Source organism: Marmota flaviventris, chromosome 9 (genome assembly GCF_047511675.1).
Source record: "Marmota flaviventris isolate mMarFla1 chromosome 9, mMarFla1.hap1, whole genome shotgun sequence".
Classification (NCBI taxonomy): domain Eukaryota; kingdom Metazoa; phylum Chordata; class Mammalia; order Rodentia; family Sciuridae; genus Marmota; species Marmota flaviventris.
This window is the reverse complement of record NC_092506.1, coordinates 61,773,586-61,790,606: the sequence shown is the minus strand read 5'-3', so window position 1 is coordinate 61,790,606 and position 17,021 is coordinate 61,773,586. Positions and strand designations below refer to the sequence as shown.

Below are 17,021 nucleotides of genomic sequence, written 5' to 3'. Positions count from 1 at the left end.
AGCTACCTTGATTGAGAGGCTGAGGCCAACCTGGGCAACTTAATGAGACCCTATCTCAAAAAATAAATAAATAGGGCTGAGGATGTGGCTCAAGTGGTAGCGCACCTCGCCTGGCATGCGTGCGGCCCAGGTTCGATCCTCAGCACCACATACAAACAACCATGTTGTGTCCGCCAAAAACTGAAAAAATAAATATTAAAATCCTCTCTCTCTCTCTCTCAAAATAAATAAATAAATAAAATAAAATAAAATCTATACAACAATGGTAATGGTTTGAATAAATAAATAAATTAAAAAAATTAAAAATGAAGAAAAGCACACACTATGTGGCCACATTTCTGAGAGCTGTCCTAGACTCAGGGTCCTGGGCTGAGGGCTCCACAAGCATTCTTTTTGTCTTCATAATAACTCCTTAGTATCCCCACTTTACAGAGCAGGAAACTGAGGATCAGAACTGAGGTCCAATGACTTGTAAAATATTACCCAGCAAGAGTCAAAGATTTTGGTCTACCAGACACACAGGCTCTGACTGCCTGCTAAAGAGGGGCTTGGGGCCCACAAAACGAAGAAGAAAGACTGAGCCCCAGCTCCTAGGGCCTGGGGCTTTGACTCAGAGAGGACTTTGGCTCTCTTCTGCCTCTAATTGGGATGAGACATCCCAAACAAGCCCTAGGTTGGGGCTGGAGGTAACAAAAGCAGAGGGAGCCAGAGAGAGGAGGACAGTGGGTGTGTGGTCCTGTTTCCTGGTCCCCCTCCTTCTTTACCACCTCTGAAGGCCCAGGCTACTGAACCACCAACCCTACCTAGGAGTAGCCTCCAATTTAGGGCTTTGTCCTCTGCTTCATGGCTGGAAGAAGCTGAGACTCTTCGAATCACATCATAGCATGTCAGTCATGAGGGGAGGAACTGATATTTCTTGGGCATTTACTATGTGCCAAGCCCTCTTGACACGATTTCACTTAATTCTAAGGAGAATTTTTTGTGGAGTGAGGAGATACTGACCCCATTTTACAGACTCAGGGGAATCTATAAGTGCTTATCCTAGGTCTTCCACATGTTGCCTCTTTGGAAGCCTCTTGACCTTTCAGACATGAAGGGACCTGACAGGTCCTCTGCACAGATAGCACGAGGGTCACCGATCCCCAACCTGGAGCTCTAGCACTTAGGGATAGGGAACTCCTCTCCATCTGCCCAGAGGGGCCAGCTCTGCCTTTAGGTAAGATAGCCTGGCAAAGATGTGACTTCTGCCCCTCCCTAGGCCCCTGCTTCCCTCAAGACTCCAATCAACTGCCCTTCTCAGGAACTGTGTCACCCCAATGTCTAGTCAGCATACCTCGGGGCACCCACCTTTGGAAGCCAGGCCCCTCCCCAAGGGACCCACTGGCATTTCTGCCCCTGTCCCACTGGCCTGGGCTTCCTTCAGGCCTCACCCACTTCATGGTTAGAGGACCCTTGAGGACAGTTCCTGGCAAGCAAGAATGGTGTCCAAGTTTTCCCTGTGTGGCCCCACTGGCCATCAAGGAGCTCAATGACTGACTACTAAATTAATAAATGATGAAGGAACACATAATTAAATGACACAGGATGAGTGCAGTGGACCTGCCCTGGGAGTAGCTCTGGATCTAGAAGTCAACAGTCCTGTACCTTGTCTACCTGTGTTGTAGGCAAAACAAAGAGTTCCCCAAAGATTTCCATGTCCTCATCCCTTGAACCTGTGAATATGTTACTTTGCACGGCAAAAGGGACTTTGCAGATGTCATTAAGGATCATGGATTATCCAGGTAGGCTCAATGTAATCACAAGGGTCCTTAAGAAGAGAGAGACATGCTGGGTTTGGTGGCACATGCCTGTAATCCCAGTGACTTGGGAGGCTGTGGCAAGAGGACCGCAAATTTGACTTAGCTACACCCTGTCTCAAAACTTTAAAAGAGCCAGGGATGTAGGTCAGTGGTAGAGTTCGCCTGGGTTCAAGCTCCAGTACCAAAATAATAAGAACAACAGCAGCAACAACCAACCAAACAAACAAACAAACAACAAAAAAGAAAGGCAAGAAGATTATAGATTAGAAGATGCCATGTCTCTGAAGTGCAGTGAGTCGCTAAAGGAGCAACAGGACGCTATATACCTCCATGGGCAGCCTGGACCTCTGGAGTCAGCTCATGACCTCCTCATCTCAGGAGCCCTCTGTACCCCGGCACGTGGGAAGGTTTTAGAGCCCACTGACTTCCCAAATTCCTCCAAAAATAAACCAGGAGAAGTTTGAACATCCCTTGTGCAGCAGCAATACCACTTCTGGGGACAGGCCTCAGTGAGCACTGGGGCCTGACACCAGCGTGAGGAAGGACTGTCCCGGGCAGGCGAGGGGAAGAGCACTCGGAGCAGCTCCTCAGGGGCCTCGGGCCCAGCCTGCCAGCATGAAGGTCAGCAAGTGGAGGGCCCACTCAGGACAGCTGCTGCCTCCCCAGCGGCTCTGAGGACAAGGAGGGGTATGAGCTCTGAGAGGGGTCAGGACATAGTCTGGGCCTCACAGCTGGGGAATGGTGAGGCTAGGCTGGATCTCATGTCTCCTGACTCCTATGAGTGAACCCACAGCTACCGGGGGCTGGCTGGGGCTCTAGGCCCCTGTACATCATAGTTTGAAGCTCACTTACTGAGCAGAGCCCAGCCATCTGGCACTTTCCCTCTGCCTCTGTCTCCCTGTGGCTATAAAGTGGAGGGAGGATGTGGGGGATCAACTCCCATGGGGGGGATATCAGCTCCAATAGGCTCCTGCTTCCCAGGGGACCCAGGGTCCCAACTTCAGGGCCTGCCAGCAAGGCGCCAGGCTGCCTGGGCACATTTCCCAATAAGTGTGCCAAGGCTGCGAGTTTTTCTGGGAAACATGGGCTGCCCTGTCCCCTGCTCTGCCATCACCGTCTCTGCCAACTTCGGTTAGTGGGGCCAATGCAAGGCCTGGGAGTCAGGACACCTGGGGCCAGAGCTCACTCATGAGCCACAGGGAGGGCTTTGGGCAAACCTCTGCCAGCTCTGAGCCTGCTTTGCTTTTTTTTAATGGACTGAATCCAGGACCACTTTACCACTGAGCTACATTCCCAGTCCTTTTTTTTTTTTTTTCCTTTTTTTATTTATTTTTCTTTTAGTTGTACATGCATAGTATGCCTTTATTGTATTTGTTTATTTTTATGTGGTGCTAAGGATCAAACCCAGTGCCTCACGTGTGCGAGGCAAGTGCTCTGCCACTGAGCCCCAGCCCCAGCCCCAGTGCCCCTAGCCCTTTTTATTTTGAGACAGAGTCCACTAAGTTGCTAAGGCTGGCCTCAAACTAGCCATCCTCCTGCCTTTAACCTTCCAAGTCTCTGGGACTATAGGCATGTTCCTAGAGCCAGGCAGTGCTGGAAGGGACAGGGCTGCCTTGGGTTGCATGAGCTCCCTGTCCCAGGGGACACAAAAGCTGGAGGTAGATGGGGCATGGTGGCTACAGAGGAGACAGAGAGGGATATGGCACTGTCACCAGCTTTACTGGGGCTCTGTGGTGGTTCCACTCTCTTAGCATTTCAGCCAAGTCAATACAGCCCTGTGGGGTATGGCTAGCGCATCCTGCGGTCCCAGTCCACTCTAGGGGCTTTGTCATCCCTCTTCTCATCCTAAAGGACCTCACACACACTGCTTAGCTACAGAAGCAGTAGTAGTTTTATGTTCACCTTGATAGCTGGGGACCTTGGCCCTTCAAAGCCCTCTGGGCCGCTGGGTATGGTGGCATACACCACTCAGGAGGCTGAGGCAAGAGGATTGTAAATTCAAGGCTAGCCTCAGCAACTCAGTAAACCCCCAGCAATTTAGCAAGACCCTGTCTCAAAGAAAAACTAAAAGCCGATACAGTGGTGCATGCCTGTAATCCCAGAGGCTCAGGAGTCTGAAGCAGGAGGATCATGAATTCAAAGCCAGCCTCAGCAATTTGGCAAGGCCCTAAGCAACTTAGCGAGACCCTGTCTCAAAATTTAAAATAATAATAATAATAATAATAATAATAATAATAATAAAGGGCTGGGGATGTAGCTCAGTGGTAAAGCACTTTTGGGTTCAATTCCTGGTACACTACTACTACTACTACTACTAATAATAATAATAATATAAAACAACCAAAAAGCTGAAGTTGGAGCTTAGTGAAAAAGCAACCCTGGGTTCAATCCCTGTAACAAAAACAATCAAACGAAAAACAAAGCCCTCTGGAATACAGCAGAAATTCACTACCCAACACCTATGCCTGGCCAAGCCACCACCATCTTTTACCCATATTACTCCAGTGACCTCAACTGGCCTTACTGCTTCGGCCCTGAGCCCTGCAGTCTACCCACACACAGCAGCAGAGCACACCTGTTCATGCCTTGGCCAACTACTCAGGTCCCGTTCCACCTAGGACCCTCCAACAATGCCTGCCCCTCTCACTTTCAGTAGAAGCCAGCAGATGTGAAGTCCTCCTACTACCCGATGGCTCTTCTCCGCCTGGCCCACCCTACCCTCCTTTACTACTCTGACCTTGGATCTCCTACTGCTCTGCTCCATCCACACCATACTCCAGTCTGTTCCTCAAACATTTCAGGGCCTTTGCACTTGCTGTCCCTCTTTGTCACAATGCTCTTCCTCCAGATGCTCACCTGACTTGCTCCCTCACTTCCTCTAGGCCTCTGCTCAGATGTCACCTCCTCAGAACTGGCCTTTCTAGACCCCTCAATCTAAAACAGCACCCCACCGGGTCATTCTCAACTCCTTAATCCTGCTGTATTTTTCTCCCTAGCTCCTTCTGCTCCCTGACACATAGTGTCACTTTCATAGATAGGTGTCCTCACTAGTCTGGAAGCTTTGGGAACTGCTGCTGTATATATCCACAGACCTGGAAGAGTGCCTGCTGGTCTAGGTGCTCAGTATTTGTTGGGCGGATGACGGCATTACTCTATCAAGGACTGTCCAAGTCTCTGGAACAAACTTTTACTGCACATAACCTGCCTGGTTCTTTCCCACTCCTCTGCTGAAGCTGTGCCCTCCTCCAAAAGTCCCTCCCTCTCTCCCAGATTTCAAGGCCAATCTCAGGCAAAGCCTCCTCTAAGAAGCCTCCTCTGCCAGGCTAACATCCTAAGCCCTGTCCAGACTGCTTCTAGATTCTAAACTCACTGTCTCAGCTCTCAGGCGTCTCCACCCCACTGCTGCAGCATGTGCAGCCAGAGAGATCACAGATGGGAGGGAGGAAAGCAGGAGGGGCAAGTCCCTATGCTGGGGAGAGGGGGCTGAGGACAGGATTAGCAGCAGCCTCCCAAACCCAGCTGGTCCCAGAAACAGAGGGGCTGGAAAATGTCATGCTCAACTCTCTGGTCCATCCCCCAACCCTTCCCTGCTGGGTGGACTCATTCCTGGACAGCACTCCCCACAACAGCCCAGGACATTGGGAAAGAATGGGGGTGATAGAGAATAAACAGGAAAAGGACAGCCCTTCTGCCTGTCCTCCCCCATCCCAACCTCCTCCTGCTGGGTGACAAGATATTTAATTATAGATATTTGGTACTGCTCAGAATTCCAAATGTCCTAATGGCTTCACCCCCTCCCGCCCAGAACCAGTTTCCATGGAAAAATCACAGCAAAGAGTCAAAGAGGGGAAGGAGAGAACCCCCACCACCAACAACAACTGTGGGTTCCCTGCCAAGGGGGAGCCAGAGAGACAAAGGCAATTGGAAGAGCTGCAGCCCAGGCCTCCAAGGGCAGGGAGCTGGCTGGGTGAGCTGGGGGTGGGGGGAGATGTTTGCTGGGGGAGGCAGGAACAAGGCCAGGATTCTGGTGCTTGAGTCCAGCTCTGCCTGGCCTTGCTATGTGACCTTGGGCCCAGCATCTTCCCTTTCTGGGTCTCAAAGTTCTTACCTGCACCCCAGGCTCCGAATTAAGTAACCAATATGAAAGTGTTTAGGCTGTTGGGGATGTATAGGTGATGTCCCCAACTATCCCTGAGCCCCTTCTCAGATGGCAGGCCAATTTCACCAAGAAACAGTCTCTTTACCTTAAGATACTGGTATGCTAAGATTCAGGGTGACTCCAACAGCCTCTGAGTCTAAGGCAACACTATAAGATGACCAAGCTTTCACACTAGAATGAAATAGCAGTGTCTGTCATATAGTAGGCATTTAATAAAAATGCTGGCCATTGTCACTGCCATTCCAATATGTTGAAGTTCCATGGGTTCATCCATCTGTGATTCTGAAACAAGCCGCTTCCTGTTTCTGGGCTAGAGACGTCTCATGTGTCAATGAGACACTAAGTACCTGAGTGCAGAAATGGACTACATGACTCCAAGTCTGGGGTAGGGGAAGCCTTGGTGCCAAGGGTGGCTGATCAGCTAGCTATTTTAGACCCAAGTGGAAGAAACCAAGAGAGTGGGAGAGGTTGAGCAGGGAGGCCCAAACAGCAACTTGCAAGCAGGTGTTCAGACTAGATGCCATGAGCTGCCCCCTATTCTGTGGTCCTAGATCCCTTACAGCAACTGCAGAGAACTGTCTCTCTATTCCCTCCAGCCATGCCTCTTCCACCCTTGAGGCTCAGTCCTTCTTCCAGGGCCTCCAAGACCAAACAGTCTAACCTCCCACTGTACAGATGGGAAAACTGAGACACAAAGAAGACTGTACAGGTCCAAAGTGAGTCAGAGGCTGGGCCAGGTCTGGGTCTGAGCCTCCTGCCTCCCAGCAAGGGGGCAGCACCGCACCAAGGGTGACTATGGGTCTGGGCCCGGAGGCACCTGAGTGTGAGAACTTTCTGATAGTTTGAGGTCATGCCCGGGGTCCTCTTGGTCCCCACATTCTCTCCTATCAGTCCTGGTTGGGTTCACATTGGTTTCTGCCCCATAAGCAAGTAGTGACAGCTCCTCTCATCTCTTCTTATTCTGGAGCCCATACCATGCCATCTGTACCCACAGAGCAGGGAGTGGGACTAGAGCCCCAGACCCTAGACAAGGGAACACTATCTCCTGAAGGAAGACCAACAGGAGGTGGTGGACAGCTGCTGCCCATTTTCATGGAGCCAGAAGGAAGGGGACAGCAGGATGGATTCAGACTAGCAGATGGGAGAACTTACAGGCTTTATGAGGAGATGGGGAACTCAGGCATGGTGAATGTCTTCTGAGCCTAGGTCACACTGAGACCTGTGCTCAGTAACCAGTGGAGAAACAGGGAGGAGGGACAAGCTTCACTGAGAAGCAGACGGGGCAGGGGAGCCTGTTTTTCCCTCTCTCCTGCTCCTAGGCATGAAATGATGAAACCACTCACTCACCTGCCAGGCAGTGACCATTAATCCCATTATACAGAAGGGGAAAACAAGGCACGGAGACAGCATGTGACAGATTCTAAGCCACACAGAGATCTGCAGCTGAGGCAGCTCCAACTCTGCTCTTCTAATTATACACTCACCAGTTCTTTCCCCTAAAGGGTAAGAGGGGACATGAAATGGGGCCTGGAAGAGTGGGAGGACTGGAGAGGCCAAGGGCTTGGAGGCCACAGAAAGTCTGCTGTCAGGGCAGGGAGAAGTCTGTATGGCAGCTCCCCCACCTCAGAGTGCCCCAGTGCGTGGGGGAGGCCAAGGGAGGTGGGCAGGAGCAGTTCTGCGAAAACTCCCACCCCCTCCCTGATCTCAATGCCTCCCCTCAGGATCACTCCCACCGCATACAGGCTCCCTGAGTCCCTTGGTTTACTCCTGCCCTCTCCCCGGCATAGCTCAGGATCCCAGAGGAGAGCATTACATGGGAAAGGAAGCTGGGGAGGGGGGACAGTACCGACAGCAGGAGCTGCCCCTGCTCTGACTTCCCTTCCCCCATCTTCCAAAAACAAAACTGGTAGTAGAGTGTAGGGCACCTGAGCTCCCCTAACAGGGCCTCAGAAGGAAGGACAGGTCCAAATCTCCCTCCCTCCTCCCATGGTGCTTGCTGACTCCACTGTGGCCTCCGTGAGGAACAGCAGAGCCAGGACCAGGGGGAAATGGAGCTGAGGAGAGAGAAACAAAGGGAACTGGAGTTCAGAGGGGCCGTGAGAGCGCTGGGAATGGGAGTGACCAAATTAGTCCAGGGTTTAGGGTTTCCAGGCTTCTCACAGTCAGGAACACAGTGAGAGCAAGGGCAGCGATTGACATAACCCCTGACCACCCCTGAGCTTAGTCCAGAAACCAAGTGTCTTGACTCTAACCTCCAGTCTAGATGCCAGGACATGTGCAACTGTGAACCAATCTGAACCCACAGCCCCACCCCCAGAGATGGCTAAAGCCAGAAGGTAGAAGTGGGGGCCTCAAGGAGAGTGAGACCCCTAGGCCTGGGTCCTGGGGTGGGGTCATATCTCAAAATCACCAGAAAAGGGGTATGGTGGAGAACAGAAGCAAGCAGTCAGGATGGGAGACCAGGGCCCCAAACTGACCCATGGAGGCAGCCCTGCCTCTGGGGGCCAGGACTAATCCAGACCTCTCTAAAGGCCCTTGCTGCCTAGCCTCCCTGCCTCCACCCTTCCCCAGCAGCCTCCATCTGGAAGCTCCTCTAATTGAAGAGGGAGGCTCTGGCAGAACTCAGGCCCCGAGAATGCTCCAACTCAAACCCACAGACTTCCTCCAATCTGCACAGTACTAACTAGATGAAAACACAGGCACCATCTTGTCCACATCCCTCCTGACCCAATTTTACAGATGGGGAGGTTAAGACCTAAGAAAGGCCAATGTCACACAACTAGGAATGAGCTGGGGCTAGAACCCTGAGTCCCTTCCACTACTCCACAGAGTAAGGCCTTAACTTCCCAATTCTCCCAGGCTCAGGAACAGACATTCTGACCCATCACAGGAAAGCCACAAAAGGAAAGGAAAACACATGCTAACTGTGGACCCCTGAGCCCAAACATCCAAGGGGAAGCCTTGCTGCCAACAGCTGAGCAACAAACCTCAGAGACAGAACTGATGTGTGCAGGATGTTGCCACCCTCACACACTCGGTGCATTCACAACAAAGACCCACATGGGAGTCTTGAAAGCCAGTCCCAGAGACACATGCAAAGGACTTGATAAGAACCTTTTGTCATCACTAGCACACCTTGGAGCAGCAGAGAACCTTCAGCATTAGCGCCAGCAGAAGTTGAGGCCTCCTTAGGGTCTGAGCAGACAGGAGCCTCTGTTACTAACACTCTTAATACTGCCAGGGCACTTCCAGGTCCAGTTAAGCACCCTTGGACTTGGGCATCTGTCCAGTAAGTACATGCAAAAGGCTCCTGACAGGTTAGTGCCCACGGGGCCCCACTCAAAGGCCCCCATAAAGGACTTACCACCTGTGGCTTGCCGCAGAACTTGCTGGCTGGGGCAGGCTCATCTGGAGCTCGAACCACCTCAGAGGGCTTGGCCTCCACAGAGGGCGGTGCAATGGGAGTCAAGGGCAGGTCCACAGGAGCTGGAGCCGGGCCCTCACCAGAGTGGAGGGTCAGCATATACTGCTTGGTGACATCTTCAAGGGATGGAGCCTGCAATGTGGGGTGGGCTCGGGCAGGGAAGGCCACAGGCTCCAGAACAGCTACAGGGGGGCCAACAGAAGTCAGAGGCTTAGGCACCACAATAGGTGTGAAGGTGGCGGGCACGCTGGCATGGCGAACATGTTTGGAGGAAGGCCGAGCCTGAGTTAGGCTATCAATCTGGTCCTGATTTCCTTCCTCTCTCCGAAGCTCCTGGTGACTGCTCCGGGCTGGGCGCTTCTTGGAGCCTCGGCGGCTAAGCCGAGGGGATAGAACATCAGTCAGCTTGGGGTCAAGGTAGAAGCTGTGGTGGGCAGTGGAGGAGGCAGGCGGGGCCTCTGGTAGTGCCCGCTCAGACTGTGCCCGGCCCCTGGCAGGACCAGGGTCTTCTGGCTCTGCCCGCTGCTCTGCAAGAATAGGCTCACTGCTGGATGGAGGCAATGCAGGCTCAACTTCTCGGATGGGTTCCCCTCCAGGGCCCTCAAATCCAGGCCCAGCCAGCTCCCCACGACGGCTAGGGTCACTCAGAGATTTCTTCTTGGGGGCTTTGCCAGCAACCCTCTCTTCCCCCACACGTCCCAAAGCACCAGGCCCCTGAACAATGCTCTGAATGACCTCCTGATAACCCTTGCTCTCTTCACTGACCACTGACCAGTCACTGTGGCCACTGGTCAAGCCCTCATCCACAGCTGGGGTCACTGGAAGCCCTGTCTTAGAGCTTAGTGAGCCCAGGAGATTGCTGTCCACAGAGAACCCAGAGGGGTCTTCAGAGGTGGCAGTCCGATGGCGCTGTGGAATTGGGTCACTCAGGGACCTGTAGGCCTCACTTGCCTCCCCATTGCTCAGTTCAGTCCCACCAGGGCCTGAAGGTGGGACTTTGCGTCTCCTGCGGAGGGCACCTGGTGTGGGAGGGGTGTCAGTGGACACCAGGGCCCACCCACCCAGATTGTCTTCAGTCCCAGGGTCATAGTGGTTTGTTTGGGTTGAGGATGAAGAAAGAGGTCTCCACACTCCAGTAGTACCCAGGCTGCAAAAGGCTGCCCCAGGAGGCTCGGGATCTGTCCCAATGCCCTCATCTGTCAGGTTGGACTCTGGGCCAGACAGCTCCTCCTGGGACCGCTGCCCTTGGGTCAGATTCCCTGCCCAGTCAGGGCTTCTGTGGGGAACATCACTTCCATCATCCTGCTGGGCACCCATACGCTGGATCTTCTCAAAAACTTGACGGGCCTCCTGCACATACTGATCCTGGACCACAAGTGGCAATGGGTCCTCCTCAGCACCAGAGCCTGCCAACAGGAGCTCAGAGGAGCTGGGTTTCAGGGCACTGGTACGGGTCAGGCGGCGGGCCATAGGCTTCTCAGAGCAGGTAAAGGACTTAGCCCTCCGAAGGGTGGCAGTCAAGTCCTTGAGTGTGGGGCGGGTGCCAGGTGATGCTGGAGTATGGGAGGGCATGGGCTCAAGTTGCTCCACTGGGCCACCTGCTGATGGTGAGTCTCTGCCATCTAGGAGGTTGTTCCCAGGGCCAACACTGGGCTTTCGGACCCTTAGCTCTGAAAGGTCTGAGCGCAGGAAGCTGAGCAGTGTCAGAGTCTCTGAGGCAATATCTGGATTGGACAGGGACTTCCTCTGCCGGCTCTTATCCAACTCCAATCCTCCATCCCTCAACATTCTGGTGGTGCCCACAGGCCCCTTGCTACGAGTTCGAACTTGGGGCCGCAGGAGCCCTTCCCCGGCTCCAAAGCTAGGGGAGCGGTACACGCCCCAGTTTCCAGAACTCCGGCCAGACCACAAGTCATCGTCCTTGAGGGTCTCTGTGCTAGAATAGCGGCTACTACCGCGGGAGCCCGCGGGGCTGGCCAGGTACGCTGGAAAGCTCACCTTGGCCACACGAAAAGCTCCTCCCACAGTGTCCGACATAGGCCGCAAGCCTTCCTGGGCACCTGAGACGCAAGACTGTGAGCTAATATCCCACTCCCGGGATGCCTCTTCACTAGGGACTCTTGGCGATGTAGGAGGTTCAGGACTCCTGACTCCCCCTGAGTCCATGTTGCCCAGATTTAACCCATCACTGTCGGGCCGGACGTCTTGATCCAACAGGGAGCTTGAAGGCCTGAGCCCCGGTCTCCCTCTACGGCGGTGGCCGCCCTCACCGTCTTGGTCCTCGTCACTGCCGGAGAAGTGTCCGCCATGGTAGGCCGGACTCTGAGCCCCAGGCTGCGGCGGCTGGCCCTCCTCTTCCTCCTCGCTGGAGCTGGCAGCCCGGCTGCGGCTGACAGGATAGGAGGAGGCGATGGAGGAGGAGGAGGAGCAGGAGGCCCGGGCCCCGGCCTGCGGTTGAGAGAAGCTATGCCAAGAATGTAAACCATCCGCCGGACGCTGAGCCCGCTCCTGTAGCTGTTGCTGCTGTCGCCGCCGCCTCCCCTCAATCCCCGGCCCCGGCAGTGGCCGCGCCGATCGCAGGCCCGCCAGGGGGAAGCACGTTCGAGGAGGTGGCGTCGGTGGCTGCCGGGGCTCCCGAGCTGGGGGCTCCCACGCAGCACCGTCGGGGTTGGGCGTAACCGAGGCCTCAGAGTCCGCACCCGGCCGCCTGGAGCCAGGGCCGCCGAAGAGCTTGCGCATCTCGGTGACGCTGGGCCAGGCCCCCCGGGCAGCGCCTTCGGCCGCTTCTTCCGCAGCCCCGGGAGAGACGCCCCCGTCTCGAACGCCAGCAGAGTCGTCGTCCAGATGCGGCGCGTCGAAGCGCCGGGAGAGCTGGCGCACGGATGGCGAGAGGCTGCGGAGCGGGCGCGGCTGCGCGGGGGCGGCCGGGGGCCCCGACGCCAGCTTGGACACGCGCCGGGAGGGCTGGCCCGGGATGGCCGTGGCCGGCCGGCACGAGGCGCGGCGCCGCAAACCAGGGGTGTCCGTGTCCTCCTCCCTTGGTCCGGGTCCGCCGCTCCAGCGCTCCAGCAGTTTGAACGAGACACTGCGGTAAAGCGGGGGCCGGGGCGACCCGTCCGCCATGGCGGCAGCACTCACTCCGGGGGGGCTGGCCTCGGAGAGCCGCGGCCAACCCCCCCTCTGCCCCCGCTCCAAAGAAGCGCAGTGGCGGGAGTCGAAGGCCTGGGTCCTGCACCCGCCACGCGAGGGATTTGGGAGGGCGCAGAAATCTGAGCAGAGGTTTATCTGTCGCGGATCAAGTTTCTGCAGTCGCGGGAGGCAGCGGCTCCATCCCAGGCGGCCGCTCCCGCTTCAGCGACGAATTCCCGGCTGGTCCCTCGCCTCTGCCGGAGCGTCCAGGGACATCGTGGCTCCGCCGGGAAGGGATCCCAACACTCGGTTCCTCAGCTCTGCGGACGGCTTGCCTCCCCTCGCGCTCCCTCTCCAGCTCCCGCTCCCTCCCTCTAGACTGCTCTCTCCCGGCTCCCTTTTGTTGCAAATAAACTTTGTGGCAGAGGAAAGGGGGCGGGGGGCGGGGCCTCGCGCCCAAAAGAGGGGGTGGGCTCCGGGCGCGCGCGAGGCTGGGAGCCCGGAGGGGGTAGGGAATCGGGGAGGAGCTGAAGGAGAAACGCGATGCGTGAACACAGGAAGGCCGGCGAGACCCTCCAGAGAAGTCCCTCGGGAGCGCAGCGGGCCGAACTACTCCCCAGGCACACGCTCAGACAAACGCGAGCTCTGAACGTGGTCAGCTTCGCAGACACACAGCCGCAGTAGAGCACCCACCGCAGTTCAGCAGATTTCGCGCGGGAACACCTTCTGCCCGAGGGGCTCCAACATGGCAACCTCGTACCCACAAACTCTAGTACACACCGATACTCAGGTACACGGAGAAACTCTCCAGTACGAGAAAGGGGTGGGATCTGGCGCGGGGGGGGGGAACGGGGGCGGGGCAAGCCGGCCCGCGTTCTTTGCTCCCGCTCCGCCCTTCACTCCGCCCAGGTCACGCCCCTTGTCCCACCCTCTGCGGCGAATCCTGCAACACCACGCCTACGTCCCACCCCTCACACTTTCAAACGCTCCACCAGTACTACCTCCCTGTGGCCTGTCCAATTCTGATGGTCCCTCAAAACTTGCTACCTATCCCAGAAGCCCCACCCCTGGGGGGTCATACCTCACCCAACTTTTCCAGCTGCCTTGCCTCCCACCTCCCGGGGTCCTCCCGGAGGCTTCCCTTCTCGATGCTCCGCCCTGCGCTTCTCCCCCTCTTCTCTTGAACTCCAGGGTACGTGGCTCTTGCGCCCTCTACCGGCCTGATCCTCCCAGGCCTCTGAGCCCTGGACAGATAAGCCACTTCTACCCCCAGCCATCGGAGAACTGGGAAGACTTCACTTCCTTTTATTTTTTTAAAATATTTTAATATTTATTTTTTTGACAGACACAACATCTTTGTTTGTATGTGGTGCTGAGGATCGAACCCGGGCCGCACACATGCCAGGCGAGCGCGCTACCGCTTGAGCCACATCCCCAGCCCCTTCACTTCCTTTTAGTGTTTCCAAGTCCGCTTAGTTTTTACAAACCTTCGCAAGGCTCCCTGTCCCTTCTTCGGCCTCACCCTCAAAAAGGGCTCCGACAGGAATGCGCTTGATTGCCCACTGCCAAATTTAAATTTCTTCCAGCGACTGCTCCATCCTGGCAAGAAACGTATAGGTTGTTTCTCCTGCTTCACACTAATCTACTTTGCTCCTTTGCCCGTCTGGCGAGTCTTTTTCGCGTATTCTGGAGCCACCTGCTTCCCCACTTTCGCCTGGCTGTTAGGTCCCTTTCATCCTCGCTGGCCCAATTTAAGCACAGGACCCCATCTGAATAAACGAAAATTTGCAGAATGCCTATGATGTAGGGTAATATTGTTTCATTCATTTGATTTAATCCTCAAGCCACCCTTGGAGATGGATATTTTTGGAGAAGTGACTTTGACCAGTGTCAGGAAAAAATTCAGGAAAAAATGGCAGCTCCTGCTGACTCAGATTCAGATTTTAGGCAGGCATGGTGGTGGTGCATGCCTGTAATACCAACAACTGGGGATGCTGAAGCAAGAAGATCACAAATTTGAGGCCAGACAGGCAACTTAGCCAGACCCTGTCTCAAAAATAAAAAGGACTGGGAATGTAGCTCAGTGGTAGAGCACCTTTTGGTTCAATTCCCAGAACTGAAATATTATTATTATTATTATTATTAATATTCAGATTTTAGGGTATTCAAACACTGACAGTCTAACCTCACCCCAGATCCTGATAAAGTAGTTCTCTTTCATTTGAGCCCCCCAGCAGCCTTCTTCTCTTCCTTATTGGGCTGGAGCTCACCTTCCCTGGTAACAAAGGACAGCCTGAACTGCCCCATGCTCCTTCAACCCTTCCCCAGCCCTCTATAGGCTGGTTAAACCTACCCTGGCCTTCCTACATCCATGCAGTAGCTGGGTGTCAGTGAAAGATGTGGTAAGTCAGCAATCTGTCTTACTCAGTCACCAGAGTGCCTATCAAAGAGACCTTAATGGGGCAGGACTAGGCTGGGAGGCTCCACTCAAGAGGAGAGGGACAGGATGTGGGTATAGGGCAGGACCGTGGACACTCAGTGATTATGGAAGGTCTTGCTTGCTGCTCACATAGTCCTCAAAATGGGAACTCATTCCCTACCCTCTGGGAAGCCCCTTGATTTGTGGGAAATCCCTGTAGGGAGAAAGTCTTTCCTTCCTGAGTTGAAACAAACCTCCAGTGAGTCCCTCATTCAACTTTGTCTCAGCTCAGCTTCAAAGGGACTGAGCAGTAAACACACTTTCTTCACCTGAAAATTGGTGAGCAAGGAAAAGAGCCTGCCCTGCCTAATGCCTCTCTGCCCTGCCTGGCTATGTGATTTTGGGTAAATCTCTGGGCTTCACTGGGTTTTAGTTGCCAGGTTTCCCCAAATGTGCCCTCTCTGACTCTGACTCTGACATTTGAAGTCAGAGTCATTTTCCTTTAAAGTCTTTTCTTTCTGCTCTTTTGGGGCAAGTTTTGGGGTGTGTTTAGACTCTTATCCCAAGAGTTATTGTGTTCTCTCGTGATGATGGCTCCTATCATCTGAAATTTGTACTTTTCTTTTTTTTTTTTTAAATGTTTATTTATTTTTAGATTTTTCTTTTCTATTATGTATACATATTGTAATCACTGTCTTCTTTTTTTTTTAATTTTTTTAGTTTTCGGCGGACACAACATCTTTGTTTATATGTGGTGCTGAGGATCGAACCTGGGCTGCACGCATGGCAGGCGAGCGCGCTACCGCTTGAGCCACATCCCCAGCCCTGAAATTTGTACTTTTCTAAGCTCCTTGATAGCCTGTTAAATTCTGCCTTCTTGTCAGTTCTGGACAGAGAGTCTAGTGGTCCTTATCCCATATCACAATTGGGTAAATTGATGGAGACTCACCAGATTCTAGAGTCTTGTGGTAGCCTTTTGATTTGGCTCTAAGGTGAGCTTGCTGGGCTGGGCTTTGTTGGTGGTAGGGAGTGTAGTTTAAGGGTTGCTCGTGGGCCGTTGCCCAAAGGGAAGTTACCCACTCAGAGAGTGGCTTGCCTGCTTGCATTGCCTCAGGAGTTCTCCCACCCCAGTCTCTCGGGATCTAGGATGAGACTGTCATCTTCTAGAAACAGAAGGCATGAATGCTTTTAGCCCTGAAAAGGCTCATCTGGGAGGAAATGGGTGCACTGGGCCCCAGGGTGGAGCCAGGAACACTGCTAGAATATGAAGCCAGGCCTACCCTAGAAGTGCCCCCTTCCTTCGGTCCTCAGGCTCATCTATGAAGGGGGGAATGCAAATAAACCATCTACCCAGTTAGTCATGGTGACCCAGTGAGGTCAGAGTTCTAGAAGCCTTTGGAGAAATGAAGATGGGAAGGTTTAGATAGTCACCAATCACAGTCCGTGACGGGCTTTGGGTACTTAAGAGGGTAAAGGGGGCTGATGTTTGGCTCAGTGATAGAGTGCTAGCCTAGCATGCATGAGGCACTGGGTTCAATCCTAAGCACCACATAAAAATAAAATAAAGATATTGTGTCCACCTAAAATAAGAAAAAGAGGGTAAAGGGTGAGTATGGGTCTTAAGACGAGTAAGGAGTCCCCCGTGAGAAATAAACTCCAGGAAGAAGCTGCTTAATGGGGAGTCTGGCTCCTGACTGCATTCCAAATCCAAATAGAAACCATCTGAAATTCCCCTGCTGGGCCTGATGGTGCACACTTGTAATCCTAGTGGCTAGGGAGGCTGAGGTAGGAGGATCACAAGTTCAAAGCCAGCCTCAGCAACTTAGCGAGGCCCTAAGCAACTCAGTGAGACCCTGTCTCTAAAGAAAATTCAAAAAAGGGCTGGGGATGTGGCTCAGTGGTTAAGTACCCCTGGGTTAAATCCCAGTACCAAAATAATAATAATAATAATAATAATAATAATAATAATATCTTCCTGAATAATTAATTAGACCTCAAGTGCACAGGATTGGATTATTTATAATCTTTTTGTTCATGATGTATTCTTTTTAATTTTTTTTTATATTTTTGAGTACCTGGATTGAACTCAGG

At 53.6% G+C, this 17,021-nt stretch overlaps 1 protein-coding gene across 1 annotated transcript in view; it reads right to left on the bottom strand.

The window, feature by feature from the left end:
* Positions 1-12,892, bottom strand: part of Arhgef17 (Rho guanine nucleotide exchange factor 17) — a 57,593-nt gene extending 44,701 nt beyond the window's left edge. The window contains exon 1 of the mRNA XM_027942698.2: positions 9,323-12,892. Coding sequence (XP_027798499.1) covers positions 9,323-12,505 — 3,183 coding nt within the window. The 5' untranslated portion in view covers positions 12,506-12,892. The remainder of the gene's footprint in view (positions 1-9,322) is intronic.
* Positions 12,893-17,021: the final 4,129 nt, after the last annotated feature.